At 50.4% G+C, this 15326-nt stretch overlaps 1 protein-coding gene across 4 annotated transcripts in view; it reads right to left on the minus strand.

Annotated features, from left to right (window-relative positions):
* Nucleotides 1-15326, minus strand: part of DLEC1 (DLEC1 cilia and flagella associated protein) — a 57285-nt gene that overhangs the window by 7037 nt on the left and 34922 nt on the right. For 3 of the 4 annotated variants that reach the window (XM_039843296.1, XM_039843297.1, XM_039843295.1), the window contains exons 15-27: nt 14829-14997; nt 14332-14425; nt 13972-14102; nt 13707-13865; nt 10783-10922; nt 6808-6961; nt 6037-6147; nt 5007-5134; nt 4312-4470; nt 3304-3374; nt 2726-2877; nt 866-981; nt 283-353 (exon numbers count right to left, since the gene is read on the minus strand). In XM_039843296.1, coding sequence (XP_039699230.1) covers nt 283-353; nt 866-981; nt 2726-2877; nt 3304-3374; nt 4312-4470; nt 5007-5134; nt 6037-6147; nt 6808-6961; nt 10783-10922; nt 13707-13865; nt 13972-14102; nt 14332-14425; nt 14829-14997 — 1655 coding nt within the window. The remainder of the gene's footprint in view (nt 1-282; nt 354-865; nt 982-2725; nt 2878-3303; nt 3375-4311; nt 4471-5006; nt 5135-6036; nt 6148-6807; nt 6962-10782; nt 10923-13706; nt 13866-13971; nt 14103-14331; nt 14426-14828; nt 14998-15326) is intronic. The other variant, XM_039843298.1, reaches the window with a different exon arrangement.

The raw sequence follows: 15326 nt of genomic DNA on the forward strand, positions 1-15326 counted from the left end.
CTGCAAGTGTCTGTCCCTGACAAGAGCTGGGTGTCTGTGGCCCTATGGGCATTGGGAGACCCTGGGTTGGGCAGAGTCAAGTCCCGTCCTCAGGGATATAAGTGGCTCTCTCTGAAAACACTCAACTGGCTTGGTCACTTCCTACCTTGGCCCTCAGGGGTCTCCCTCAGTAACCACAGGCCACCTGGATTCCTGGGGGTCCCAGTCATGGGCCATCAGCTTCCCCCAGCCCACCACATGGCACAGTCTATAGCAAGAACCCCAATTTATCTCGTGTCTCACCACAGGGGCTGGAGTTATTCAGGCGAAGGACCCGGGTAACTGTATCTCCTCCAGAGACCTGGGTGCTGAACCTGGGGGCGGGAGACCAGGATCAGCACAGCCACCACCAGCACACACCTTGCAGGCAGGATTACTTCAGAGAGGAGGGCTGGAGTTAGGGCTCAGGCAGAGAGGAGGCTCCATAGTGGTCTGTCTTCATCCTGGAGTCACCAAGACCCAGGGCTGGAGTGCTCGGTGAACTGTGACCCAGGGCTGTTCACTGCCTTGGTAACCATCCCCACCCCCCACCCCACTCCCGCCCCACCTACAACCACACTGACAGACGGACAGATTTCACCTCAGCTGGTGTGAGGGGAACTAACCTCAGGCCACACTGACAACTTGCTACTCTGTCCCCCAACAGCACTCTGAGATGTGCAGGTAGCCGCCGTGTCCCCTGAGGCCTCTCCCCTCAGGGCAACCCTATCCTGAGGATTTCTTGCTGGGGAGCACCAGGTGGCCCTGGGTCAGCCAAAGAGCAACAACCCAGGCTGGAGGCCAGAAGGTGTCAAGGGGGCAGAGGAGGAGGCTGGCGGTGGGGCACCTGATGACAGGCTCCTTCTGGAACTGGTCAGTGGTGTAGTTGGTCCTCAGAGAGCTGACGGGGCAGCCTACCACTGCCATGTGCACTGGGATGACAGATGGTGGCAGGTCTCCCACCTGCAAACACACGCCGATCCTTTGTCGCTCTTTGTCACCAGCTGCTACCGCCTTCCTTGCCTCTCCAGCCCCTCCCTGCAAGGCCTTTCGTTTTCCAGCCAGCCCGAGGTCTCCATAGCCTGGTTCCAGTTGAGTCTAGACTCATTCTCCACTGTCTGATGCTCTCACCCCAGACACCCTGATGGCCTGGGGCTGCCTGGCCTCTGAGCCCTGGCTTCCATGCCCTTCTCTCTGTCTCTGCTCTCCTGTCCTGCCCCCGAATTGTACAGGTCTCCCAGCCTGACCACCTTTGGCTCCTTACGGCCCCTCTGATCACATTTTTGTATCTTTTAAATGGAAAGAACATTATTTCTCTCTGCTAATGAAAATAAATGTTTATTTTTTAAATTTAAAATATAGAGTGCAACAGTCACCCATAATCCTACCCCCTCAGCATGACTCACTGTCAACAGTTCACGTACGATCATCTAGACAGACTTCTTTTGTGTACATAAAACAGATATAAATGAGAGCATATGGCGCGCATGCTTTTCTTTTGCTAATCTTCTCTTTTTTTCCTCACAACATATGATAATTTTATTAATGAAGGTTTACAGCGTCATTTAATGGGCTGTATGGATGGAGCTCATATTTTTATCAAATCTTCTACTGATGAATATGGAGGCTGAGGTGCCCCCGCCAACGCCCCCTCCCCCCCAATTATAAACAAGCTGAGAAGAAAAGGAAACTGGTATGATGTTATTAGTTTACATATCCACTTTTCCTCGGGGAAACTGTGTGTGTGCCCAGCACATGGCCGAAGCACCTGCAAAGGGCGGTATGAATTTCCCACCATGCCCACTTGCAGTGCCTGAGAGCACCTTTACCCCCGCACCTCTACCAACAACTTTTAAACCTTGCGACTCTTACCAAAACCAGCATTTCAGTGTGACTTTAATTACCACGGATGACATATTCTGTATGTTCATCGGTCACCTGAATCATTCCTGAATTGCCTATTCATTCTCTGCCCACCTGGGATGCTCTGTCTCCCTTATTGTTAGATAGAACTCTCTGCATATTGAGGTGAGTAACGCTTTGTCATACATGATATAAGCAATATAAAGCAATTATCTACTATAATTAACTTGTCCTATATCTTAAATAGTTCATGAAAATCTTCTATGCCGTAACTAAATCGTGCAGGATGATGTATGTGTTTTATCCCTCCATAATAAACTAAGAGCTCCTTGTTGCTATTGTCTATTATCTTATTCATCCCTGTATCCTGCACAGTCTAGTGGCCTGCATAACAACCCATACACGGTAGGTACTCAATTCATGCTGAATGAGTAAGTAAATGAATGAACTGATGGGAGAATAAATGAATGCACTGAGGGCTAGGAGAGGATTTGGCTCAGGGAGGACATTACTGTTTATCTGCACTTACTCCCCCGCTCCAGGTCTTGGGTCCTGGCCCAGGTAGGCGGCCTGATTCCTCTGCCCTCCTCAGTGCAGCCCCAGCCTCATAGGACCTCACGGGAAAAGGTGTGGAAAGTTCCACTGCTCCCTAGGATGCTTGCTGCCTGAATCCTAGTAGTTGTTGCGAATGCAAATGCCTGTCCCCAGCTCAGTGACCATCGTTTTTCTACTTGGTGAGATGCGAGAGGCTGAGGGCCACGTGTTGGAAAAGAGAGAGCCTGAAGGCAAGGGCCAGGGTCAGGCCCCTGGCGCCCCAGGCCATCACCCACTTGCAAGCCCTCACCGTGCAGATGAGGTTGTCCCAGTACTCGCCCCACATGTTCGCACAGCCTGTGATGTCGATGGGTAGCTGCTGGTGGGCTCCCAGCATGCCCTGGGAAATGTGGGGAAAGAAAGCAGCTCCTTTCCCATGAGACAACATGTTTTCCATAAAATCTGGGGGAGAACCAGGAAAGGGGAATGAGGTCCAAACCCTCAAGTGTTAGCAAAGCACTGTATCAGACAAACCACCCTATAGGTCCAGTGAAAGACTGCTTCTGGGAGCCCAGCATTCAGGGGTCAGCCTCTCTCACCTCCCATGGGCCCAGGCTCCAATGGAAGCCCTTCCTCTTGAGCTGCCACCCATCCCAAATCAAATCCAGGCCCTGTGCACGAGCCTTATGCCCTAGCAAGGAGATGGCTTCATTCAAAAGAGGGGTGCTGTCAGGTGGAGGGCCACAGCCGTCCCAGGGACCTCGCAGGAAAAGACACTGCGGTGGCCAGGATGCTGTTGCTGCATCGCCAGCCCGCATCTTCAGGAGGCCACGGAGAACCCCACTCCGGCTGGACCTGGGCTCGGTGCTTGCCCCGGGGCTCTCTTACCCAGCTGCTCTTTCTTGGCCAACTTCTTGCGAATCCGCGCTGTCTTCAGCAGGGCGGGAGAGATATCGGGGCTTTTCCAGATAGGACACAGAAATCACAACAAGCCATCTGGGCCTATCCTCAGGCCTGAGCCACCTCTCCTGGTAACCAGCCTCTCACCAGGTACCCAGCAGGAGGTGGTGGCCCAGGGGACAGCTGGTCAGGTCTCCTTCACCTTCCCCGGTCTTTGCTCCTGCCACACCCCTACCACCTGAAACCACCCACGGGCCCCAGGGTCTGCCCCCCAAGAAAATCAGGAGGGCTCTAGGGTAGGAAGCTCCTCTTCCCCAGGCTCTGTGCCTTGGTGACCCCTGGAGGCAAGCGCAGCCCAGACTCCCCATCTCTTGCCCAGCTTTCTGCAACAGGCCCATTTCCAGTTTTTCCTGCTTGCACCTGTCCAGCTGTGAGTGCACACTAACTTTTCTGGAGTGGGAAAGTTGATGGCTTAGAAATTGTTGGTGGCTCCCTACCACCCACAGCGGTGGTTTGTAAATTGGATTCCCCAGCCTTAGGTGATCTGGCAGTGAGGTGTTCGCAGTAAGGTGCTAGCAAACTGCCCATTTCTGTGGTGTAAATAACTTTCTCTGTGGCTGATTTCAACTTACAGCTTTGCAGAATGCCTCACTGCCACATCTCTGCCCACACAGTTCCCTCCACCTCCAGTAACTTCTCCCTCATCCACTGGCCTGAATATGGCCTGGTTTATCAGAAGCCCTCCACCACAGTAGGCCAGGCCGAGGAGATGGGGCCACAATCCCAGCCTCTGCCACAGGCCCTCTCAGGGTCTGGGGGGTGGGCAGCAGGAAGCATTTCCTCTCCGCATCTCCCATGTCTACCTGTGAAAACACATCCTCCCACTCCTCACGCCCACCAGCCTCTGGCCGCCTGAGCCACGCAGAGGCCCCACCGGGCAAACCCCACCTGGCCATGTCCTTCCAGGTGACTGCCTCTGAGAGAAACCAGACTTACAGGCTGGGTTTTTGGCTCAGGCTGTTTGGAGAACTCCCAAAGAACTCAAACTTGAGGGTGAAAGGGGTCTGGATTGGGGAGCGATTGGTCAAGATGAGCTGGCGATTCACGCAGGTCCTCAGTGGCACTGTCGAGCCGAAGTCCAGGTGGAGCTCCTCCCTGTGGTATAGCCACAGCTCTGTGAGGGGACACTGCCCCGTGCCCAAGGGCACCAGGTTACACACCACCCTTGGTCCTGCCCAGTGAGCCACTTTGGGCAGGGATGCGAGAGCTGCCTAGAAACCAGGCTTTGTCCTTGGACTCACTTCTCGTCAAGCTGCTACCCCGCAGACACACCCTTCTTGTCTGCCCTTGATGCCAAGAGAGGCCTCAGACTCCACGACTCCCCCAGCCAGGAGCAGACTGGAGAGTCTCCCAATCGCGGGCCTCATGTGGAGAAGCCTAAAGTGCCCACTGCCCTGCCCCAGCCATCCCCTACCTGCTTGGACACCATGCCTCCAAGTGGGGTGGGGGGTGGGGGAGATCACACAGAGGGCAAGAAGGGGCAAAGGGATCTGTTCCTACAGAGGTGGTCAGAAGCCACGATTACACTGTGGCCTCTTCTTCCTGGCTGCAGGAATCGGTGGAAAGGAGGCAGGTACCACAAGGCAATGCTGGTTCTTCACACGGTCGCCTGGCCCGGGCCCTGGGCTCACCTATCGGTGCCCTCTGTAGAGATGGTGATGTCCACTTGCAGTCCCTGGGGTTTCCCAGAAATGCCCAGAACCAGTGGTTCCTTCATGCCTGACACAGTACAAGGGAGTGCCAGATCCGTCAGCTCTTCCTAGAAGAAAGCCCGGCAGACGCACGTCGCCACAGGTAAGTCCCAGGGCTGAGGTGGGCACTCAGCTCACAGGCCTTGACTTCTGTCCAGGCTCCCTGTGGAAGGGCTTCCCATGCCCTCCAGTGAGCCACCATGCACAGGCCCAGCCTGCGGGCCCACACGCTGCCCCCAGGAGGCTTGGCCCCTTCCTCAGGGCTCTAGGCTGTGCCTGCTTCAAAGGCCTGGGCAGGCCCGCATGAAGGGAGACCCTCAAAGTGGATCTCTGGAGAAGCTGCACATTTATTCTGAGGAAGCTGCTACCACAGAAGTCAGACCCTTCCTGAGGGAGGTCTGCTCCTTGCCGGGCCGGGGTCCCTCCATCTGCGCCCTGAGCTCAGGCTCAGCTCTGCAAGAAAGCCCACTGTCCCCGAGTTGGCCAGTGAGGAACTTGGACCTAGGTCTGCAAATCTCTGAGGGAACAAGTTTCTTATTTACATGCCGCCCTGATGGCTTTGCCGTGGGCCGTGCCACAGAGACATTGTACCCTTCGTAGGAGGGGCCTGGCTGCCAGTCAGCCTCCCCAGCAACACCCAGCACAGGGCTCGCTGTGAGCACCAGGTCTGCTTTGGATCTCTGGGCTTACTGGACAGCTGGGCCCACCTGTGGCCCAGAGAATGGCCTGGGGAGGGCTGCACTGATATCAAAGGCTAGACGTGGCTGGTGGGTTCCAGGGCACATCTGTTTCAGGCCTGCTCCAGGCTTCCTGACGGGGCTCCCAGACCCAAATGCAAGAAATCTCTTCCCCACTCTACTGGTTGACAAAGACCAGGAGTGGGTCTGAGGCTGAGAACGCTGGTGGCACGGATGCAGACAGCTGCAGGGTGCCTTCCCAGTCCCTTGGGTGCCCTCCCACCCCTACTCACCTGGGTATGAGTAGTCAACTCCAGACTAAGCTGGAGCTCCTCACTGGGGCCCAGTGTGGCACTTCTGGGGGAGACCTTTGCTGTGCAGAAGCTTGCTTGGTGTCCCAGGAGCTGGAAGACACATGGGCGGGCCTTTTGTCATGTGCTAGGCTCCCAGGGTAGACCTGGAGTCCAGACAGAGTGCTCAGTACTGCTGTATGCTCTGCTGGAGGCTGGCAGACCGGGGCCCCACAGCAGAACAGCAGTGCCAGGTGCCCACTGGTGGAATAAACCACAGGTCGCTTCTTTCCTCCTCCACCCTGGATGGACCTCACACCTGTCAAGGGTTGCCTGGACTAAACAAGCCGCCCTAGGAGGCCCAGGGTGATGGGGAGCAAAGGGCAGCAGCCTCTGACGCACAGGAATGTGGTCCCATCTCCCATGGCATGCAGAGCAGGCTCCAGGCAGCACCAAGGGCAATGCCTCAGCTGGGCTCCTAACAGCCGTGTGGACCGGCCAGGGGCTACAGTCTGGCTGTGTGCATCAGAGACTCATTCTCAGGCAGGGAATCGGGATTCCCTGAAATCAGGCAAGGAAAAGCCAGACCAGATGTGCTGCTCTTTCGAAGAGCCCAGCTTTCTGGGCACTGTGGGCCAAAGGAAGGCTGTGGGGGAGGCAGCTAAGCATCTGCTCTGGGGGCAGGGGCGGGACCCTGGGACAATGTCTGCCTCCACATGGGCCTCTGGTGCTGAGGGGCTGCAGACCTGGTGCTGACAGTGTGAGCACACTCACCTCGCCCCACTGGAACTGGGTGGGCAGGAGTGTGCCGTTGATGAGCGTGATGTTTGCCTTCCTGGGTACGCCCAGGTAGAGGTTGCTGACCTCCACTTGGCTGCTCTTCAGATACACGTGGGGCTTCTGCACCTCGGCATACACAGGGAGGTAGCTAGAACATGGGGGAATAAAGGCATACTGATCAGAAAAAAAAGAAATAAAACTGTCCCTATTTGCCGATGACATGATGGTCAATTTAGAAAATCCCGAGGAATCTATTTTTTAAAAACTCTTAGACCTAATGAGTCAGCAAAGGTAGAGGGTGAAAAATCAACAAATATAAATCACGCTTTTATATGTTATCAATGAACATGTGGAAACAGAAATTAAAAATACAATATCATTTAGAATTGGTATTAGAAATGGTAATAAAAATTTTTATTGAATAAAAATACAATACCATTTAGAAATACCATTCAAAAATGTAAATACTTAGGTATAAAGCTAATAAAACACGTACAGGATTTGTGTGCTGAAAACTACAAAACATTGATAAAAGAAATCAAAGACTTAGTAGATGGAGGGACACGCCGTGTTCATGAATTAGAAGAGTCAATATAGGAAAGATGCCAGTTCTCCACAAATTGATCTATAGGTATTAACACAATTCTTGACAAACTCCCAGTAAGGATTTTTGTAGATACAGACAAGCTGATTATACAATTTATATGGAAAGACAAAAGACAGAATGACTAAAGAAATTTTTATAAAGAAGAAGATAGAAAATCACTCTACTGGATGTTAAGACGTACTATGTAGCTACAGTAATCGAGAGAGTGTGCTATTTATTACTGGAGGGATGAGCACAGATTGATGGAACACAGAAAACCTAGAAAGTGATCTACGAATAGAGATGATATATATTTTGCTTCTGATTTTTTATTTTAATTGTAGATTCACATGCAGCTACAACAACAACAACAACAACAAAATAGAGAGAGATACTGTATATCTTTCATCAGTTTCCCCAGTGGTTAACATCTTGCATAACCATAGTACAATATGGCAACCAGGAGATCAACACTGATACAATCCATCAATTTTATTCAGACCCTACCAGGTTTACATGCACGCCTCATGCACACGTTGTTTTTTTTTTGGTTTGTGTTTTGTTTTTTTGCTTGTGTCAACCTCCTATTTTATTTATTTATATTAATTTATTTTAATTAGTTTTAATTTGTGTATATTTGCTTCTATGCAATTTAATCACACGTCTAGACACATATGACACCACCATTCAAGACACAGAACGGTCCATCACAAGGATGCCTCACCGGACATTTTTATAGCCACAGCCACAGTCACTTCTCTCTCTCTCTTCCTCCCTCCCTAACTCCTGGCAACCATTAATCTGTTCTCCATCTCTGTAATTTTAAAAATACTATATAAATGGAATCATTCAGTGTGTCATCTTTGGATATTTGCTTTTTTTCCCTCAGCATAATTCCCTTGAGATCCAGCCAAGTGTGGAGTGTATCAATAGTTTGTTCTTTTTTATTGCTGAGTAGTTAGTATTCCATGGTATGACTACACCAGTTTAACTAGTCTCCTGTTTAAAAACATTTGAGTTGTCTCAACTGATTTCTGACAAAAGGTGTAAAAATAATTCAGTGGGAGAAGGATAGTCTTTCGATAAATGAGATACTGGAGGAATTAAGATATCCACAGGCAAAAAATTAAATAAAATGAAGCTCTACCTAAACCTCACAACTTACTAAAAAATTAATTCAAAATGTATCACAAACTTCAATGTGAAATGTAAAACTCTAAAACTTTTAGAAAACAATAGGAGAAAATCTTTAGGACCCCAAAGTACAATTCATAAAAGGAAAATTTGATAAACTGGTTCTCACCAAAATTAAAAAGTTTGGCTCTGTGAAGGCCCTTTCTTCTTTCAAAAGACAAAATTTTACAGACTGGGAGAAAATATTTGTAAACTACATATTGGACAAAAGACATACCTAGAATATGTAAAAAAAAAAAAAAAAAAAACAAACCCTCTTAAAATGTAATGATAAAACAATCTAATCAGAAAACAATGTAAAAATTTCACCGAAGAGAATATGCAGATGGAGGGAAAGCAACCAAATAGATCTAGTCCTACATTCCTATTTATGAATGAATGAATGAATGAATGAATGAATGGAATGACTGGTGTAGCTGGCCAGTGTAGGTTTCCTCCACGGCTTGACTTGGACTGCTCTTCCCAAGGTCATCTTCCTTTTATGGAATTCAGGTAGCTGTGCACTGTTTCCACATATGCTTCACTCCTTGCTCTCCACACCTACACCCTCTTACTCAGAGGGAACTGGCACCACCAGGCTCTTATGCAAATCAACTTCCTCTTCCATTCAAAAACAGGAATGGGCAGCCAAGGATTACTAGATATAGAAGAAAAACCAAAAAAAGAGGACTCCAAACCAAAATGTGAGGAAACAAAAATTAGTTTCCTTGGGGAAATGTGAGAGGCTGCTGGATCCATAAGATCATGACCGATCACTATAAAAAAGGAACGATTCAATAACTAAAAAGCTTGAAATTTTAAAATATGATTGCCAAAAGAAGGGCGTCTACCAAAGACTGAATTAGTGACCTGCAGGGCCAAGGCCATCTCCCTGAACAAAACACAAAAACACTGAGAGATGGAAAACATGAGGAAAATGGTTAAATTCACGTAGTATGGATCCGGCAAGATTTCCTACATGCTTCTTCTGGAGGTAGACCCTCCTCCTGTCACAAGGTGGTGGCACGTGGAGAAAGCCAGTTCCATTTTCCACTGAGGTTGTTAAGCTGGAAATATGTGAGCCTGGAGTTCTAAGTACCTGAATTCCCCAGGGCAGAGTGCCTAAGGGCGCTTGCCAATGGGAGAGAAAGGCCTACAAACAGAGAGAAACAGAGTCGAAGGTTGAGGTGGCCATAGGGTAGAGGGAAGGCAGATGGCGAATGAGAGAGAAGCAGAAGACCAGACGGAGAAAAAGGCTGGAGCCCTTGGAATCATCGGGGCAGAAATGCCCAGTTACAGGAGCCACTGGTTTCCTTTTTCTGCCTACGTTGGTTACATCTGTATTTCCATCGCCTGCAACTGTAAACATTCTGAGTGACACAAGAAGAAAGAACAGAGGTATGAAAGGAAAGGAAGCCAGCAAAGATTGAATTACAGGCATTCTCCCTGAGAAGACAGACTTGACCTTCATATGAGGCCCACGAGGTGCCACACGTGACCTGTGAGGAGAAGAGTCATACTCAGACCTGTACTGATAGTTGTGGAAAAGCACATTCGAATGAGACACTGCTGGTGCTCCCTCGCCCCCCACATCGGAGGATAAAAAGTGAGATAATATCCATCCCTGGGAGAGTGTGGTGTGCTGGGTACCTTCATACACTGGAAGCAAAAGGAAAAAATGGCACAGTCTTTTTGGAGGATAATTCAGGAGTATTTGTAAAGATTTAAAATGAGCATATAAAGAGGCATTTTTCTCACTCCGTTGAGATTTTGTTTCCAGGCATATTTTCCGTTTGGCTCAAATAAATTTTTATAAAAATTCTCCAAAAAAAAAAAAAATAATCATGAGCATTTGTTTTCATAACGAAATATAAAATACATGCAAAAATGACTATAAAATGACAGTAAAAATGACAGTATAAATACATATACGGTTTAAAGAATAAAAAAAAAACTTGTACTAATTTCCATCCCTTTATCATGCACACACTGGAAGGATACTAGCGAGTTATCGCTGCGTGAGGGATTGATTTTCTCCTGTAACTTCCAAATTTTATAGAATAAACATGTCTTGATACCTTTAAATTCTGAAATGTCTATAGATAAATACTTAATTACACGTAATGTGATAACATGGTGAATATGCAGGTGTGCTGTGCTGGCTCGCCCCCTCCCCTCGCCCTCGCCCTCGCCCTCGCCCTCACCCTCACCTCCAGGCCCCGTCTACCACCTCCAGCACCAGAACGGTGGACAGACGCTGGCACTGCAGGGCCTCCAAGGTGATGTTCACTCTGCACTCTCCCAGAGGGTGAACCTGGCCGCTCGAGGGCTCAATATCGAAAGGAGACACCTGATTGAGAGGTCAGAACAGAAGGAGAAGGGGTGAGGACACTTGGGATTGCAGAACCAGGGGCTGGCCATGCCCAACCAGGGTTATCCAAGAGCTGCCCCCAGCTCTAGGCGACAGGAGGCGGCAAGCAGGTGGGGAGCACAGCTCAGCGAGAGTCTCAGGATTCAGAGGACAAATACTGAGTCTTCAGGTGAGACTGGCCGTGATCTGAGAGAGGAACAAGGCAGAGGGAGGTGCCGTGCTGGGGGCAGTTACGGTGGCTCTCTGAGAGGTCAGCCCACCCCACTGAGCAGGCATGGGTCAGGACCCTGATGGCTTTAACCCATTTCCTGTTTAGAAAAAAAAAGCGCAGCTCGTTGCCAGCGTTAATTTTACATAAACACACTCTCTGAGGCTGAAGCAAATCTAACTGGTTTTCAATGTGAAAATAAAATATAAAAACTGTTTTTGGGGTTATTTCTAAACAATTTGTATCTCTAATCCGAATGTAACAGAAATGTACACATACATCGGATTCATTGAACGAATCCCCGGCTAACAACTGTTTGAAAATGATGTTAACATACATGTAGGAATGCTACGTTTTCTGGAATTTGACATTTTCAGGGACCGAGAATTACTCTATTTTGTGCATAGAAATGCTACTACTAGAAACAGAATGCTATAAACAGAATGATGTCATTTAGTTCCAGAGACTATCAATATACTAGAGCAATGCTAAAATAATAAGCAAAGCGAGATATTTCGTGGCAAACTTTGGGGGTAAGGTTAGGACTGTAATCTGTGAGTTGTCTCTGGGTAGAGGCTGCAGCCACAGGTGCCGCCGGTGAGTATTCTTGGGGCAAACGGGAAAAGGGCTAAGTAAGAAAAACCATCAAGTCACTAAATTGGTGGGCGGAAATCTTCCACATAGCCACAGATTTCTCCCCGCCAGCAGGCTTGTACTCGTTCACCTGGCAGGTCCACCTCCTCCCCGCACTCCAGACTCACAAAGGGAGAGGGGACAGGAAAAGGCTTAGGAAGAAGAATGTACCTGGGGAGGGCTCTAGTCTACCCCTCTTCCTGTCCTCGACTGCGATAAAAAGCACTAGTCTGACTGAGTGGCCCCATGGTCAGTGGGGTGTCACTGGTCATTGAGAGATCACACCCAGGAGGGACGTTATTCCTCTTTGGTCTCTTCCTTCCATGAGACCAACACAATGAGCATAGGGCACCCTACATGGGCCTGGCTCACCTTCTCCCACCCCCACCTCCCACTCAGGCTGCCATGCTATGCAGTCCTGGGCCCTGTGCTCTCATGCTTCTGAAGTTTCACCTCCCTGGCACTGGTGGAAGGGACCTGCTGGCTGTCACTAGAGGGCTTCGCAAGGAACAGGGAGCCGTGTTCAACTCACCCTTGGGAACCTGCGCCTCACTCTTAGGCCTAATTCCCAGAAAAAGTGGCTTATGAGTTCTGGCTCAAGTTTGGGGGCCACGCTCCACTGGTAAGGAAAGAGTCTTTCTGATTTCTTTGGTCTTTGTTCCTCCCTTGCATCTCCCTGAAGCCCTGTGTGTGTGTGTGTGTGCAGGGCGGGAAGTGGGCAGTGGTGGTGGCTGCACTGGGAATTAGAGGCCTGGGGTCTCATATGATTCCGTCACTCATTAGCTGTGTGACCCTGCGGAAGTCCGTCCCTCTCTGTCCCTCCTCTATCAAAGGAGGAGGTTGGCTGAGGTTCATAATTTTCCAGCTCTGCTCTGGAAAATCCCAGGGATTCCTCAGAAGTGCCTCGGGCAGGGGACTGGGATGTGGGGAAAGGCAGGATGGCCCAGGGAGTGCCTAAAAAGTGGGTCTCTGGGTGGCTAGAGCAGTTGTATTTTATTCTAGATCTTAGGCCTCTAAGGTTTCACTTGAAGATAAGTTCCCTTTCTAATGACACTGATGCCATCCTGCCCTCAACCCCCGTCCCAGCGTTCTGTGGTTCCACGGTCCAGGGAGAGAGACCAGTGAGCCCTGGGAGGGAAAGGGCCAGCTTCAAGCCTGTGTAACGAGACACTTGGCAATGGTTCTTGGCAATGGTGTTGATGACTCAGTGAAAATTGTCATAGCTTCTGAGTTTCAGAGTGCCCAGCTAGAGAGGTGGGGCTGTCGGGTGAAGAATGGCCTTTGAGTGGAAAGTAAAGCCCTGGGGAAAGAGATCCTATGTTAGCAGATACGATTATGTGTGGCTGCAACAGTCTTTCCTTGGCTTCTGAATGTGGAAGTTCTGACCAGGAGGGCAAGTGGGCAAATCCTCAGCCACTTTTAGTATTTTATATTTTATAGTAAACAGAAAAGCACTATCTGAGTGGAAATGAAACTTGGGTTTTCTTTTTGGAGCCTTTGGGTTTGAGATGCGAGCTCGGGCACAATCCCCGGGAAGTTTGGAACCTTTGGGGTGAACCAGCTGGGCCTGTCGCTCCCTGGAAGCTTCCCACCCAGCTCAGCTACCTACTTTCTTCTTGACTCAGGCTGCTTGCTCTGACAGAGAGAAGGAAACCCATGTCCTGTGTCTGCATTATGTGGTAGAGAAAGGAACAGGAAAATCCAGTTCAAGGTTCAGTTCTGCTCCAGAAAGAACTCCAACTGCCTCATAGATGGGGGGAACTGGGGACACTGCCAGGCAAAAGTCACCAGGGAGGCTTTTCTTCTCCCGGCCTCAACCCTCTGAATTCCCCAGCACAAGTTTCACAGTTCAAATGTGACACAGGTGAATCAGCTCCTGGGGGGAGTCATGGCACAGGAGGAGCCGGTCAAGCCCGACTTACGCCCTCATGCCTCTCTTGGAGGCAGACTGGACTCTCCTTCATGCACCACATGGCTGGGAGCGGACTGATGTTCTGGATCTGGATGGTGTTTGTGGCTTTCTGTCCCAGGAGCAGCAAACCAAACTGAAGGGCTGAGACGTCGATGACGAGGACAGGCCCCTGAGACACCCAGAGGAGCCCGTCACTGGGATACTTGGGAGTGGCCTCTGTGCCCTACCGCTGCCACCCGTCTGGCCCACCCAGCTGCCAAGCCTCCCGGCAGCACCTTGAAGGCTGCCTCAATGTGTAACACCACCGGCGAGGGTGAATCTCTGATTTCACACAGCAGGTCCTGGCTTACTGGGCCGGGGACACCCCCGGTAAACTTCAACTCGAAATCCTCAACCTCGTTGGATTCTGGAGAGACGGGGAAAGCGAGAGGTTGAGAAAGGAAGCAGGGGCAGGTCCCTTCTGTGACCGGGCCTGGAGGTCTGGCCTTTGCTGGTCTGTCATCCACGTGCGCCAGGCTGCAGCTGGAGCTGGTCACAGGACACCACGACCCCTGCACGGCGCCCTGTCACTCTGAGGTCTCCTTCCCCAGCTAGTCCCAGGCAGGTCACGACCCCTCCTGCAGTCCCCGCAGTACCTATGGTCCCTGTGCAGGGCTCCACTTCGATGATGTGGCAGTCACTGATCTTCCCCCACATGTATGTGATGGGTGACTTGCTGTTGTTCCACATCTGAAAGACACACCCCAATCCGGGCTCCCCGGGACTGCTCGTGCTTGTTAAAGGACTGCAGGATTGTGGGTTCACAAAGGGTCCTCCTGACGCCCTCCCCGCTAATTTCTAACCAGCCGACAGCACCAACACACGCTGCAGGGCTTGCGGGCACCGTGTCCTGCCAGAGACCCATGAACGCTGGAATGGGTTCCACAGCCCTCTCATCTGGAGGATGCTGGGGAGTTGATAAAATGACAGACACACCCGGCCCAGCATCTGTGCAAACCAAGTTGGTTCAGGGGCCCCGGGAACAGCCTCATCCTCTGCCACCATCTGCCCCTCCAGCCACATCTTCCTTATACCCGTGCCCAAGTTCAGCATCATCTCAGCTAGCCTACGCTGGGGAGAGGGAAGGACGTACCTTAAAATCTTTCTTCACATTTATGCCAATGTAGTTCTCCCCAGGGATGATGAGAGCATACGGTTCTAAGAGAACCTGGAAAGGTTCTACTGAGCCTTTCGCCTCGATTTCCAGGACGATCACATCATCCACAGAGTATGACAGGTCTTTCTGGTTTTCCAGGTCTGAACTAAACACAAACCCACCATGAGCTAGGAGCTAACATAGGCTAAGAACATGGCCTTGCAAACCCCTTGCTTCTTTGTCTCGTGAAAACGTTCCCCAACCCACAGCTCCCAAGCCCCCTGAAATCTGAGGCATCAGCCAATGTCCTGAAACAGGGATGAAAACCTGTGGCTGTGACAGCAACTCAACCTAAGGCCTGAGACAGGGGCACCTGGCTGCAACATCCAGCCTGGAATTTCTCCCAAGGCTGACTAGAGACCCGTCCTGATGGTCGCTTAGGGAGGAGCTGGTAGTGATGACTGGCATGGGACAAAACCTTCCCTCATTAGTCAC

Source organism: Pteropus medius, unplaced genomic scaffold (assembly GCF_902729225.1).
Source record: "Pteropus medius unplaced genomic scaffold, Ma_sr-lr_union100, whole genome shotgun sequence".
NCBI lineage: Eukaryota > Metazoa > Chordata > Mammalia > Chiroptera > Pteropodidae > Pteropus > Pteropus medius.